A 12,657-nucleotide genomic window follows, 5' to 3' on the forward strand; every position below is an offset into this window, starting at 1 on the left:
TATTGTTTTGGATATAAAACTGTGTGATATGTCAGTGGGGAAAGCTTTCAGGAAAATAACATATAAACATTTTTAAATATGTGTATTGTACTTGAAAGTCATAATACCTGTAAGGAGAAATGTTGTACACATTCTAACATACGAAACTTTCAACTACTATTTTTTTTTTTTTTAGCAAAGCCACATCGGGTTATCTGCTGCGCCAACCGAGGGGAATCGAGCCCTGATTTTAGTGTTGTAAATCCGTAGACTTACCGCTGTACTAGCGAGGGGTTCCAATTGTCTAATAGAAGTGGTAAATAAATTTCAATAATTTTCAAAAATTGCTTCGTAACTGTAAATTTACTGCCTTTTAAATATTTTAATTTTATTTCTAATGTATAAAAACTATATTGTAAGTGCACATATATATATTTAATTTGAAGACCAAACCTTACAAATTGTTGTATAATTTAAACAAATATTTTCGCTTTGGAAAGTTTTTGATAGTTTATAAAAACAGATGCCGCTTTAATCGACAAGTAAATAATACGAAATATTTCTGATTTTATTGTAGTGTAACAAGAGCTTTGTAAGTATATCTTCGGTTGTTATTATAATTATTTTAATTGTCGCCTACTGCCTGAATATTGGCTTTTATTTGAATCAAATGTGAAAACAACTTTTTTTCGTAGAAAAAATGAATATTTAAACTTAAATGTTGAATTTAAGATGTGAGATTCTAGTATAACAAGTAAAATTGTTGATACTTAGCCCAAAATTAAAATACGGCCAACAAATTCAATTCAGGCCGTGAATGCGTGAAATGTAAATTAATTTTGTGGCTCTTTGCTAATCCACTGTAAAAATTACTTTTAGTATCTCTTGTATTTACATTAGTTATCATAGACTGATAGACTTTAACGACCAAAAATGTTGCTTTCATGGTCAGTCTCGTTTTACTATTACTAGCATTAGACGGTTACCTACATCTGCATTTGGCGTTAACTGAAAAGTAGAAGCATGGAAGTTTAGATGGCCTGTGTATGACGGTACTGCCATGTTGAAGTAACGTTCCTGAACGTACACGTTAATACTAAAAGTAGTAATATTTTCTACAGAACTTGATATTAAGAACACATGGTGCTGCTTACAGATAAAAATACAGTAATTACAATTATTTTTGTTTTCTCTAATAAGAATTTAGGTAAAGCACATTCTGTCATTCAGTTTGCTATCTGTTGCAGATTTTAGCATGCACACCACAAAAAAATAAAAGCAGTGAGAAATGTGGTGAGCATGATAACCCTAGTTGCTTGTTTATATCACTCTCAGAAACATCCAGCACCAATGTCAAAAAGGTACAATGAGTGCTCATCCAACATTAATGTAAAGAGCTAAACCACTTGCAATTTTTAATAAGGCACATTTTAACAGTTAACTCAAACAATCAGCCTTATCCCATGGTTGTGAAAAGTTTTAGTTTTTAATTATTTCCTTGGCTTGAATTCAAATTTAAGATTAAAAGCTTCATGGGATATAATTATTGTGGTTACGTGTAGCATTTGTATACGTTTTTGATTCATGACACATTCTTGACTATACAACCTTATGCCACCAAGGAAAGCTTATGACTAAATAATTATCACATCTCTTTCTGAAAAAGGATACATTGCAGGCCAAAATCTTAAGGCCAATGAACATTAAGAAAAAATATGATTTTGCATTTTTAGACTCAACCACTTATTTGAGTAGAGCTTCAAAAGATGAAAATAAGAAAAGAGAAAATATAAATAAAAAACGTTTTTAGCATTTAATACGGAAAATGTGAACACTATGAAATTAGCCTAAATACTAGCTGGCCAAAAGTTTAAGATGATACTGAAATCAAGCGTTAATCGGTAAACACGTAACGAAAATTAGTCATTTGTGTTTAAGCATTAGTGTTGTCAACATCTCCCACTGACATCTCTTGTGTTACATTGGGTAAAATCATGGCAAAGGCTAAAACGTGGCAGAATTGTCGAGCTGCAAAAGCAAGGTCTCTCTCAACGTGCCATCACTGGTGAGATTGGGTGTAGTAAAACTGCTGTTGCAAATTTCTTAAAAGACCCTGAGGGATGTGGAATGAGAATTTCAAGACAATTTTGCCAGTGTTGAGCAGAAGGATTCGACGGGTTGTCTGGCAAGACGCCAGTCGATCATCAAACCAGCTTAAGGCCCTTATGGATACAGAATGCAGCTCAAGAACAATAAGACGGCATCTACAAGAAAAGGCTTTAAAAACCGTAAATGTCTTCAAAGGCCACGCCTGTTTCCACACCACGAAACAGCTCGGTTAAACTTTGATGAGAAGCACCAAACATGGGATGCAGAAAAGTGGAAGAAGGTTTTGTTCTTTTATAATGAGGAAAAATTTAAACTGGATGGTCCAGATGGCTTACAACTGGCATGATAAGGATATCACACTGGAGACATTTTCTACATGACACAATGGAGGAGGTTCCATCATGATCAGGGGTAGTTTCTCCTTTGATGGAACAATGGAGCTTCAGGTTATACATGGGTGTCAAACAGCAGCTGGCTACATTGACATGTTGGAGAGAGCATCCTTATTGATTGAAGGCCCTTGCTTGTATGGAAATGACTGGATCTTTCAGCAGGACAATGCTGCAATTCACAATGCCTGCAGGAGAAAGGACTGTTCCATGTCAAATAATGTGATTCTTGTGGACCATCCAGCATGTTCTCCTGAACTGGATCCCATTGAAAATGTTTGGGGGTGGATGGCAAATCAAGTCTATAGAAATGAATGTCAATTCCAAACAGCGCATGATCTTCGTGAAGCCATCTTCACCACTTGGAAAAACATTCCAGCCAGCCTTCTGCAAATGCTTATATTGACCATGCCAAAGCAAATGTTTGCAGTTATTCGCAATGATGGCTGTGCAACTCACTACTGATACCTCTTGTTGGACATTTCCTACCCTGTTTAGGACTTCTTTTTGATATGGTCTTAAACTTTTGACCAGCTAGTATTTAGGCTAATTTCATTGTGTTTACATTTTACCTATTAAATGCTAAAAAAGATTTTTATTTTTATTTTCTCTTTTCTTATTTTCATCTTTCGAAGCTCTACTCAAATAAGTGGTTGAGTCTAATAATGCAAAATGCATACTTTTTCTTTATGTTCATTGGCCTTAAGATTTTGGCCAGCAGTGTATTTATATAATGAGTAGGTGCTAAACCCAAAAGCAAACCAGTTTCATTAATGTAGTATAATGTAGTGCTTAGCATTGGCAAAAGAAGATAAGGATGCTCATATGAGGATGTAGAACCACCTCTGTAAATCTCATCGTGTGCAGAAACATTTGGAGACTGTTCATTGAAGAAACCATCTTTCCTGAAAAGTTATTAATAATAAGTTGCATTCAGTTGTACACAAGACAATTCACAAAGACTCTTTTTTTGTAAATGAGTATAAATCATGAGTGCACAAATTAGATGATTTATTAAGAGAAAAGAAAGAAAGACAGAAAGGAGAAAACTACAATAAATGTCTTGTACATGATGTGAGTTGTTAAATTGGACAAGCCTGACTGTAACAAAAAATCAGGAGTTGCTACTCACCACTCAAAGATAACCTTTTAATGTGGATGAAAGTGTAAAACAAAAAAAAGTTTTTTATGGGAGTTTTAGATTCTATCATTGCTGCAGGTCTCCCACATAATGTGAAGTTTAGTCTAAAAGAAATATACATTAAAGAAATATTGTATCATGAAATCATTGACATCAGTTACAAAAAGTGAAATTCATACAGTGTAATGCAGGACATCAAAAAAGATATAGCTAAATCAGGATGAAGCATGAAGACCTAAATTCGAGTCCGCAACAGCGTTTTTGTAAAACTGATGTTCATACTGTCCTCTTCTGTTACTGAGCAATTAATCAATGCAATAAATTATGTATGACTATCAATAGCAGCAATTAGTATTGCATAAAATAATCAATAAAAATGAGAATTAAATCTTGCCTGTTATGAAAATAATTATCTAATAAAATTTAGTGCTTGAAATTATTTCAATTTTTTAATTAATTCAAGTTTGTCATGGCTTACAAAAATAATCAATTAATTGAAGTAAGTGTTTCTGATTATTAGTATTTTGATTATTCCAGCTATCCAAGTCTCATTTTAGAATAACTGATTAATAATCCAGATGATTAATGTGTTAATAACTTCCATTAATTACTCAACTCTTATCTCATTCTCTGACTTACTGTTGAAGTCCCCTAACTATACATGCATAGACTTTTGTGTATTTAATTTATTCATAGTGGCTTTGAAATCTAAAGTATAAATGTAGTGGACAGTCTTGTAAAGTATGTTAAAAGATATAAGGTTGACCTTGTCTTTCACAGGAGAATGTTACAGTGGAAATTATGTTGTTGGACAATGAGTCATTAATTACAAATTGCCTGTAAAATCTCATAATTTAATGTATTTATCAGCCATCTTGCAGTTATACAAGATAAGTATTGGACATGTAGCCTTAAAAATTGAAGGATGAAAGCATAATCTTGACCATGAAGAAGTCCAAAGGGCTGTATACAACTAGAAAGCTGTCTCTGCATTATAAAGAGATAGTTTGATTATCAGTTTCATAGAAATACTGTTGTAGTCTAGATGCCTCATTTTGATTTAGCTATATCTTTTGTGAAATCCTGTCAATACAGTGCATGAAGTTTATTGTGTATAATTGTGATATAATTGTAAAGCTGTGATTAATTCTCCATTTTGTGAAACCAATGTTAAAAAAAAAAAAAAATCATATGGCCCTATTTATCTATACTTCATGAAATTCCTCATGTTCCAAACTCTCTCTGTTAACCTGAAGATGAACTAAGAAGGTTGAAACATTGTTCTGTATTTTAAGTTTTAATATCCATACCAGCCATCTTTAGAATACAAATTCTTCATGTGTTAAAATTTTTTCATATAAAGTGTTAAACATGAAAGCCATTTTATTCAAAGTTGATTTGATTTATATTCTCATCTACATTAAATTTACCAACCATGGTTGTACAATTATTGAATATGTGAAGGGTTAGAATGTATCACATATGAGCTAGAGTCTAAGTTACTATTACAACCATATCTTATCCTTTTCTTTCAGGTTAAGAAACCCTCTATTTTCAGTATAATAATTAGAGAATTGTGTTCTTATCAGTTTCTGATTATGGGCATACAAGATTAACAGTAATGATAATAGTCACACAGTATTTCATGTGATGCTTAAACAACAAACAATTACTTTTAAACAACAAACAATTACTTTTTCTATCATATGTAATTTAAGTTAATGGTATCTTACATTTTAATAAGTTTTCAGCTTTTTTCAAAATGTGCACTCAAACATATGCTCTTAGCACCAAGAAAAAAACCCTAAAAGTGAAAGCCTGAAACATTGATAAAGATAATATAAAAAGTGTAAAATTTAAACTTTTCTTTGTCTCTATTTCTCTTAAATAAAACTGAACTGATAAAGAATATAGTTATGTACTTCTGTATGTTATTAACAGTATTAAATTTATTCAAAATATTTAGAATTTAAAGAAACCAGTAATTAAATAAAATTTGGGATTATTTTAGCCTGTTTTATGTTCAGTAATAAAGAAAAGTCTTATTTTTATTGCCTGTATTCCTTAGCCTTTTACATACAACTTTGCTCATTAGAAAATATATATTGATACTTTTTTTATTTTGAATAGGTTTTTTCTGTAAAATGGTGTTAAATTCTGAGGTAGTGCAAGTTTATCTGTTAAATCTTTACTGTTGTTAAAATCTTTAAGTTCACCAATTAACTTTTTTACTAGTTTACCTTGGACTCAGGAAAACAACAAGAATGCCCGAGTCACAAACAGCTGAATTGAAAGAAGTTATTCCAAATAAAGGCATGTTATTTCAAGAAGAAACTTCAACGTACGTCCTTTGCAAACCTAAGCTTATGCCTTTGAAGTCAGTGACTTTGGAGAAGCTGGAAAAGATGCAGAAGGAAGCAGAAGAAAAAGTTAAGAAACAGATGGACAATAGTCATTTAGAAACTAAGTGATGGAAATCAGATTTTTTTTTCCTAATTAATTAAATTGAGTATTTATATTAATTTTTGTTGTTGCTTGATTTATTCATATATTTCTATTTAGTTATTTCCTAAAATGTTGTTTATTGTGCAAGGGGCCTGGCATGGCCAAGCGCATAAGGCGTGCGACTCGTAATCCGATGGTTGCGGGTTCGCTCCCGTGTCAGGCTAAACATGCTCGCCCTCCCAGCCGTGGGGGCATATAATGTGACGGTCAATCCCACTATTCGTTAGTACACGAGTAGCCCAACAGTTGGCGGTGGGTGGTGATGACTAGCTGCCTTCCCTCTAGTCTTACACTGCTAAATTAGGGACGGCTAGCACAAATAGCCCTCAGGTAGCTTTGTGCGAAATTCCAAAACAAACAAACAAACAAATTATTGTGCAAATACCTACCATATTTGTAATAATTAAATCATAATAAAGTAAATTTATGTTTAGCATATATAATGTAAGTTATTATTCAATTAATTTAATTTTAAATTAATATCACCTTTACAACCTCAGAACTGATGTTTGCATATATCCTCAAAAGTATATGTAATTATATAAACATATTTTATTATTACTTACTTTCGGTTCGTATGTTTAACATTACAAGACTATTGAGTTTATCCTTGTGAACTGTGTGACACCTTTTAGCAATTGATTCAATGACACTTGTTAGTTTTCCTTAAGTTTAATCTTTTTTCACCAAATATAATACCACAGGTTACTGATTCTTTGCTGATGCTTTGTTAGTTTAGAACCTAAAAGAATTTAAGCCTCTCCAGAATTCAGCTTAACACAAGCATACTTTATGTAATTATCTTAAATAGTTATTTAATGTCTGTAGTGCATATTGGTGTATTATAAAAGACATTTTAATACTAATTATGGAATGCTCCTGAAAAAAAGCTGTAAAGCTAAACTTTATGTCTAATTAAAGAAAAATAACAAATCTGGTGTTATAAGACTGTTTATTTCTTATATTAAAGCACAACAATTGCTTAACTAAAGTTTATAATGTAATGATTGGCTGTATTTATGAACTTTTGTGAAAGGCATTGTGAAGAATATCCTACTACAAAGAAATCTAGTTACAGTTATTTTTTAATATACAGCTGTCATTAGGAATCCCTATTTAATTGTAAATAGAAATTCCTAATGATAGCTATGTATATAATTAAACATTTGGCTGTTTAAAATATTTAAACCTAAATAGTTTCCTTATTTTGTGGAAGTCTAGTAAAGTGGTATTTTAGCAAGAATAATTTGACTAAATTGTTTAGGATAATATATTAGTTAACAAGTTGCATAATTTATGATTTTATAAAATTTTATAATTTTATATACTTCTCATAGAAACTGCAATTTCATGTAGTCTTTTTACCTTTTCATGAAAAGAGTTTGAAGTTAGATCTAACAGTTTGTTTTTAAGTCAGTTAGTGATAAATATCTTTTTTAGTTATCTCATGAGAGTAATCAATTAATGACCCCAACAATTAATCTGTTAGCAAGTTCCACTAATTACCTTCATTATTTCTCACATGCTACAGCACTTAATATAATGCCAGCAGTAGTTAGTTCACCACCTGTGTTGATTGGAGGTTAGCTATCTTTGACAAAAAAAACACTGTTTGTGTGATGTCTATATATTAAAATATTAGTTAGGAAGTTAATCTTAAAGAGAATAGTTGGATGATATTTAGACAAAAACAAATTGAGATAAGTTATGTATATTAGTGTGCAATTAGTGTTTGTATCCAAGTTTTCATAAAAAGATTCACCACTCCTAACTTGTTTCCGAACCTTGTTATACACATTTGTAATTTTTTTGAAATATAACTCTGAAATTAGGATGAGAAAAATTGCAGCCATTTTGTCCAATGCATATGACTGGACCATGATATATCACTGCTATTAAGGGAAGTGTTTGAGGTGCTTCTATTACCCAGAATTAATCACAATAATAAAATGTCTTGTGGAAAATTGACATTGAATTAATTTAATAAACTCTAATCAGTAGCTTAATTTCTAGAATATATATCAAAATCAACAAATAAAACTCAATGAATGATCATTAATTTGAACAAAACCATATGGTGATGCAACTTTTTTTTTAAATTCATAAGATATTAGAAAGAACAAATTAAAGAATAATCTCTGTGATCAGTGTCATAATATATTCTGTTGATATTCCAACACCACATGAAGATCTTGTCTTGCAGATGTAATAAAAATATAAATAAAGGCATTGTACCTTCAGACTACATTTTCTATTGCATCAAATGAATTTTATCTTTACTTAAACCATATTAGTGAAAATTTAAATAACTGGTGTACAAATGCACGTTCTGGGTCATTCACCAGTCACAACCCCCTGGGGCCGCCTTCTACGTATTTTTGTTGCTCTTTGCTTCGTTATCACAGTTGTGGAGCTATCATGAGTATTTCTACAGCTACATATTTCATCTACATTAGCATACACAACCTGGCGAACAGCTGTTTATTTTTCTTCCAGGAAGTTACTATAATACATATGTGGGTGTACACTGCAATGGTTTTATCGTTCGAAAAACCTACAAGTATCCTAAGTGTAACATTAAAAAACTTAGTCTACTTTTTTCCACTTTTAGTCACAATCGTGTTTAAACGTGAGGTCTGATAAACAGTACTTACGTACTCTGTAATGTGTTTGATGTAAACCCTTGTAAGGTGACATCCATGCCAGATTTTAAAGGTTTACATTGTTCCAGTAGGGGAAACTGAACCACAATCCTGCAAATAGACAATTATGGATTGTAATGTATCAGGGTTTCTCTGTTGTAATAAACCAGTTACAAGCAATTTGCATTAAAACTCCTGGTAAGATGCAGTTTTTAATTTTCGCTGGTCGCCAACCATACGACGTTTATGTGAGAAACAAGGAGACGGAGTCATAATTCACAGCATAAAAATAATTGTATTCATTTCTTCACAGCCAGGAATAATTAGAAAAAGTACTTTATTGATTGACTTCCAAAAGCATACAGCGTTTACAATAATGACAATCTAAGATTTAGTATACACTTATCGCTTCATTTTGGTATGTGATGTTGCTTAGCCTTTACATCTTACTACAAAAAACTTTTATTTCTTTAAGAATAAACTGCATTTTTTAATTTATTTCTCTAATTACAGATACTTTACACAGAAACAGGTAGTGAACTAAATATGACTCCTCAATTGCGGGGGTGGGTAGGCAGAAGAGCCTGAGAGATAAGATGAATAGTTACAGGGGAATGTCACATGAGAATAACTGACGGATACGTATTACGTGAAACCACGCTATTTAATATGTAGGACTACGATAAATCTTCGAATTTACAATGATTAAATTCAGGAGTTCGATTTCCCAACGGTGGACATAGCAGATAGCCAGATATGGCTTCACTATAACAAAAGACGTACACGCTCTTGACTGCACCTTTGGTGTATGGTATAAATGTACTTTTTAAATAAGCCGTTTATCACCTGTGGATGGAAGAAAGTTGTCTGTACTGGAGAGGTGCATGGATCAGACAGTGTTATTTCCTCGATATTCATTTCAAGTTAATTGACTCGCATGAAGTGCTGTTTTAGGTTGATTAAAACTCGCATTATTTATTTAAACTGGTAACATTAGACTTACCCAGGGTAAGGAAGGTTGTAGCTTCGAGATATCATCTGATTTGCCATTGGAGAATACAACTGTGTACTTTCATACACACACAGGACAGGTATTATTTTGAATGGATAATTGATAAAAAGCGAAGACAGAACGAAAACAATTTAACAATCTTTCTTGACCACGTGTTATGCACAAACTGGACATGCACACGTACAGCTGGATTTTCTAATTCCTATATTAAAACAAGAAGGTTGAAAATGTATAGTGTGCTTGCATACCACACTTTTCTACTCTCTGTTTCAAACCAACATTAATCTTAACTTTGCAACCAATCAAATATGCAAATATCTATTGGCTAACAAGTACTTTAACTTTTTTTGGGCCCGGCATAGCCAGGTGGTTAAGACACTCGACTCGTTATCTGAGGGTCGCGAATTCGAACCCCCATAACTCCAAACATGCCCTTCCAGCCGTGGGGGCGTTATAAAATACGTTCAATCCCACTATTCGTTGGTAAAAGAGTTGCCGGTGAGTGGTGATGACCAGCTGCCTTCCCTCTGGTCTTACACTCCAAAATTAGAGACGGATAGCGCAGACAGCCCTCCTGTAGCTTTGCGAAAAATTCAAAACAAAACAAACTCTGTAAACACTTACACGTAACAAACACAACATAATCCTTTAACAAAGAAATAAAATATATAATTAGAAGTATTTAACAATAATTTACTAGTTATAATACATTGATAAATGTCAGTATATCTAAAAGCTTTAGAAGACAAATATTTTAGTAATGAAAAATTCAGTGAATTACATTATATGAAAAAAGCCCCCCAGTGGCATGGTGATATGTTTGTGGACTCACAACGCTAAAAAATGGGTTTCGATACCCTAGCACAGATAGCCTATTGTGTAACTTTGTTCTTAATTCTAAACAAACAAACATATGAGAAAATATTTAATCGTGATACACTATAAAAAGAGATAATTAAACTTCACAATGCATCATGACACAGAACACTTTAATATAGATTCACGGGAAACGGTTATTATGTACATGAATATCCATTATGAAATACAATTATAAAAATAAATACAGTATATCCCACATACACAGAATAACCACATTTTATCATTAAAACAAAAATTACAAAATAATAGTATAAAACACGGTGAAATAATGAATACCAAATGAACCCTTACAAAACAAAGACAAATAATGCTTACATATCAATACAGGTCTGTTAAAATAAAAGTTCGCATTAAATCATAGTAAAACATGTGAAAATAATATTTAATATTGACGTAAGTAAACAAGCAAAAGAAGTCCACAACAAATCACCCAAGATAAGCATGAGGCTTCACCCCCTCACCATAAATCCACTAGCATATCTTCTGGTGGGGCAGTAGTTTTTCATTTAACCATCATAGTGGGCCTTACTTGTTCTGTGACTTTGACCAGGGCCCTTTTGGTATTAGTCAACTTGACCCATAAACACGGTGGCAGCATAGATCGCTCTTACAGTTGTTCCTCCTCTCTGTTGTAGCAGTCCCAGGTTTCTGTCCAATTGACAGCCATCTCCTAACATGTTTCTGTTTTGGCTAACTATTTCCATGGATGGCAACACATTATACAGTTTTTATACCAGTGCAAAACTCTCTAGTCACAAGTGGCCAGTAGAATTGTTATAAAATGTTAGCACAAGTTTGCATAATATTTTAGTGTCCCTGTCTGAAAAATCTCTTACCTTATAGCTCTGGGGATCATCAGCTGCAGCACAGTTTGAGGTTTATGGACTGGTGTGTGATAAGAATGGTGCAATGCACCGCACCTTCTTGCATCCATAGCGCTAACCATTAAAGTGCTACAGGTTATGTATGTCCATGCTACATTTCTCTATCTGCACTGGCTAGCTCTAAAGTACTGCATAGCTATAAGAATTTTCATATTAGATCTGGACCTTTATTTCCTAAAGTGTTGACTGTGGCATTCATTCACTAATGGTATATCCTACTGTACGGTTTGTCAATGCCTTTGCAGACACTATTTTATTTCCCACGCAGTATTTGTGGCCAGGACGTGAGGTTAGACAGTCTACTGACTATATCATACCTTGTGCACTTGGGAAATAACCTGTGACATATTCATATTTTTGCAACATCGTTATACCATATTTTATCATTCTTTCACGAATTTTCAATGAAGGTGGATTCCCATTTCTACTGACCTGGCATGGTCAGGTGGTTAGGTGCTCGACTCGTAATCTGAAGGTCAAGGATCCGAATCTCCCTCTCACCAAACATGCTGGTCCTTTCAGCCATGGGGGTGTTATAACGTGACGATCAATCCCACTATTCTGTTGTAATAGAGTAGTCCAAGAGTTGGCGGTGTGTGCTGATGATTAGCTGCCTTTCCTCTAGTCTTACACTGCCAAATTAGGCACTGCTAGCGCAAAATCCAAAACAAACAATCCCCACTCCTTCCAAACAAGCGTTGATAATGTTATACAAAGACTAAACCTGCACGCAGTTTTTCTTTGTCATAGGCCCGGCATGGCCAAGCGTGTTAAGGCATGCGACTCGTAATCTGAGGGTCGCGGGTTCGCATCCCGGTCGCGCCAAACATGCTCGCCCTTTCAGCCGTGGGGACGTTATAATGTGACGGTCAATCCCACTATTCGTTGGTACAAGAGTAGCCCAAGAGTTGGCGGTGGGTGGTGATGACTAGCTGCCTTCCCTCTAGTCTTACACTTCTAAATTAGGGACGGCTAGCACAGATAGCCCTCGAGTAGCTTTGTGCGAAATTCAAAACCAAAAAAACAATTATTTGTCATACTGTACGTATGTGTGTTCAGGAGATATGACCATACAAATAATATACTTGATTACACATTCTACTTTATCTTGCAACTA

At 33.5% G+C, this 12,657-nt stretch overlaps 1 protein-coding gene across 2 annotated transcripts; it reads left to right on the forward strand.

The window, feature by feature from the left end:
• The first annotated feature begins 175 nt into the window (after positions 1-175).
• On the forward strand, positions 176-7,056 carry BBIP1 (BBSome interacting protein 1). 2 transcript variants are annotated; one of them, XM_076507224.1, is made up of 2 exons: positions 176-295; positions 5,854-7,056. In XM_076507224.1, the coding sequence occupies exon 2, from the start codon at positions 5,883-5,885 to the stop codon at positions 6,087-6,089; it is 207 nt and encodes a 68-aa protein (XP_076363339.1). In that variant the 5' UTR covers positions 176-295; positions 5,854-5,882; the 3' UTR covers positions 6,090-7,056. The 2 variants fall into 2 exon arrangements, with proteins under 2 accessions (XP_076363339.1, XP_076363328.1); XM_076507213.1 differs by lacking the exon at positions 176-295 and adding an exon at positions 416-571.
• Positions 7,057-12,657: the final 5,601 nt, after the last annotated feature.

The sequence above is a fragment of the Tachypleus tridentatus genome, chromosome 1 (assembly GCF_004210375.1).
Source record: "Tachypleus tridentatus isolate NWPU-2018 chromosome 1, ASM421037v1, whole genome shotgun sequence".
Classification (NCBI taxonomy): Eukaryota; Metazoa; Arthropoda; class Merostomata; order Xiphosura; family Limulidae; genus Tachypleus; species Tachypleus tridentatus.

Coding starts and splice junctions, on each gene's coding strand:
- BBIP1 (XM_076507224.1), top strand. CDS start 5,883: ATGCCCGAGTCACAAACAGCTGAATTGAAAGAAGTTATTCCAAATAAA.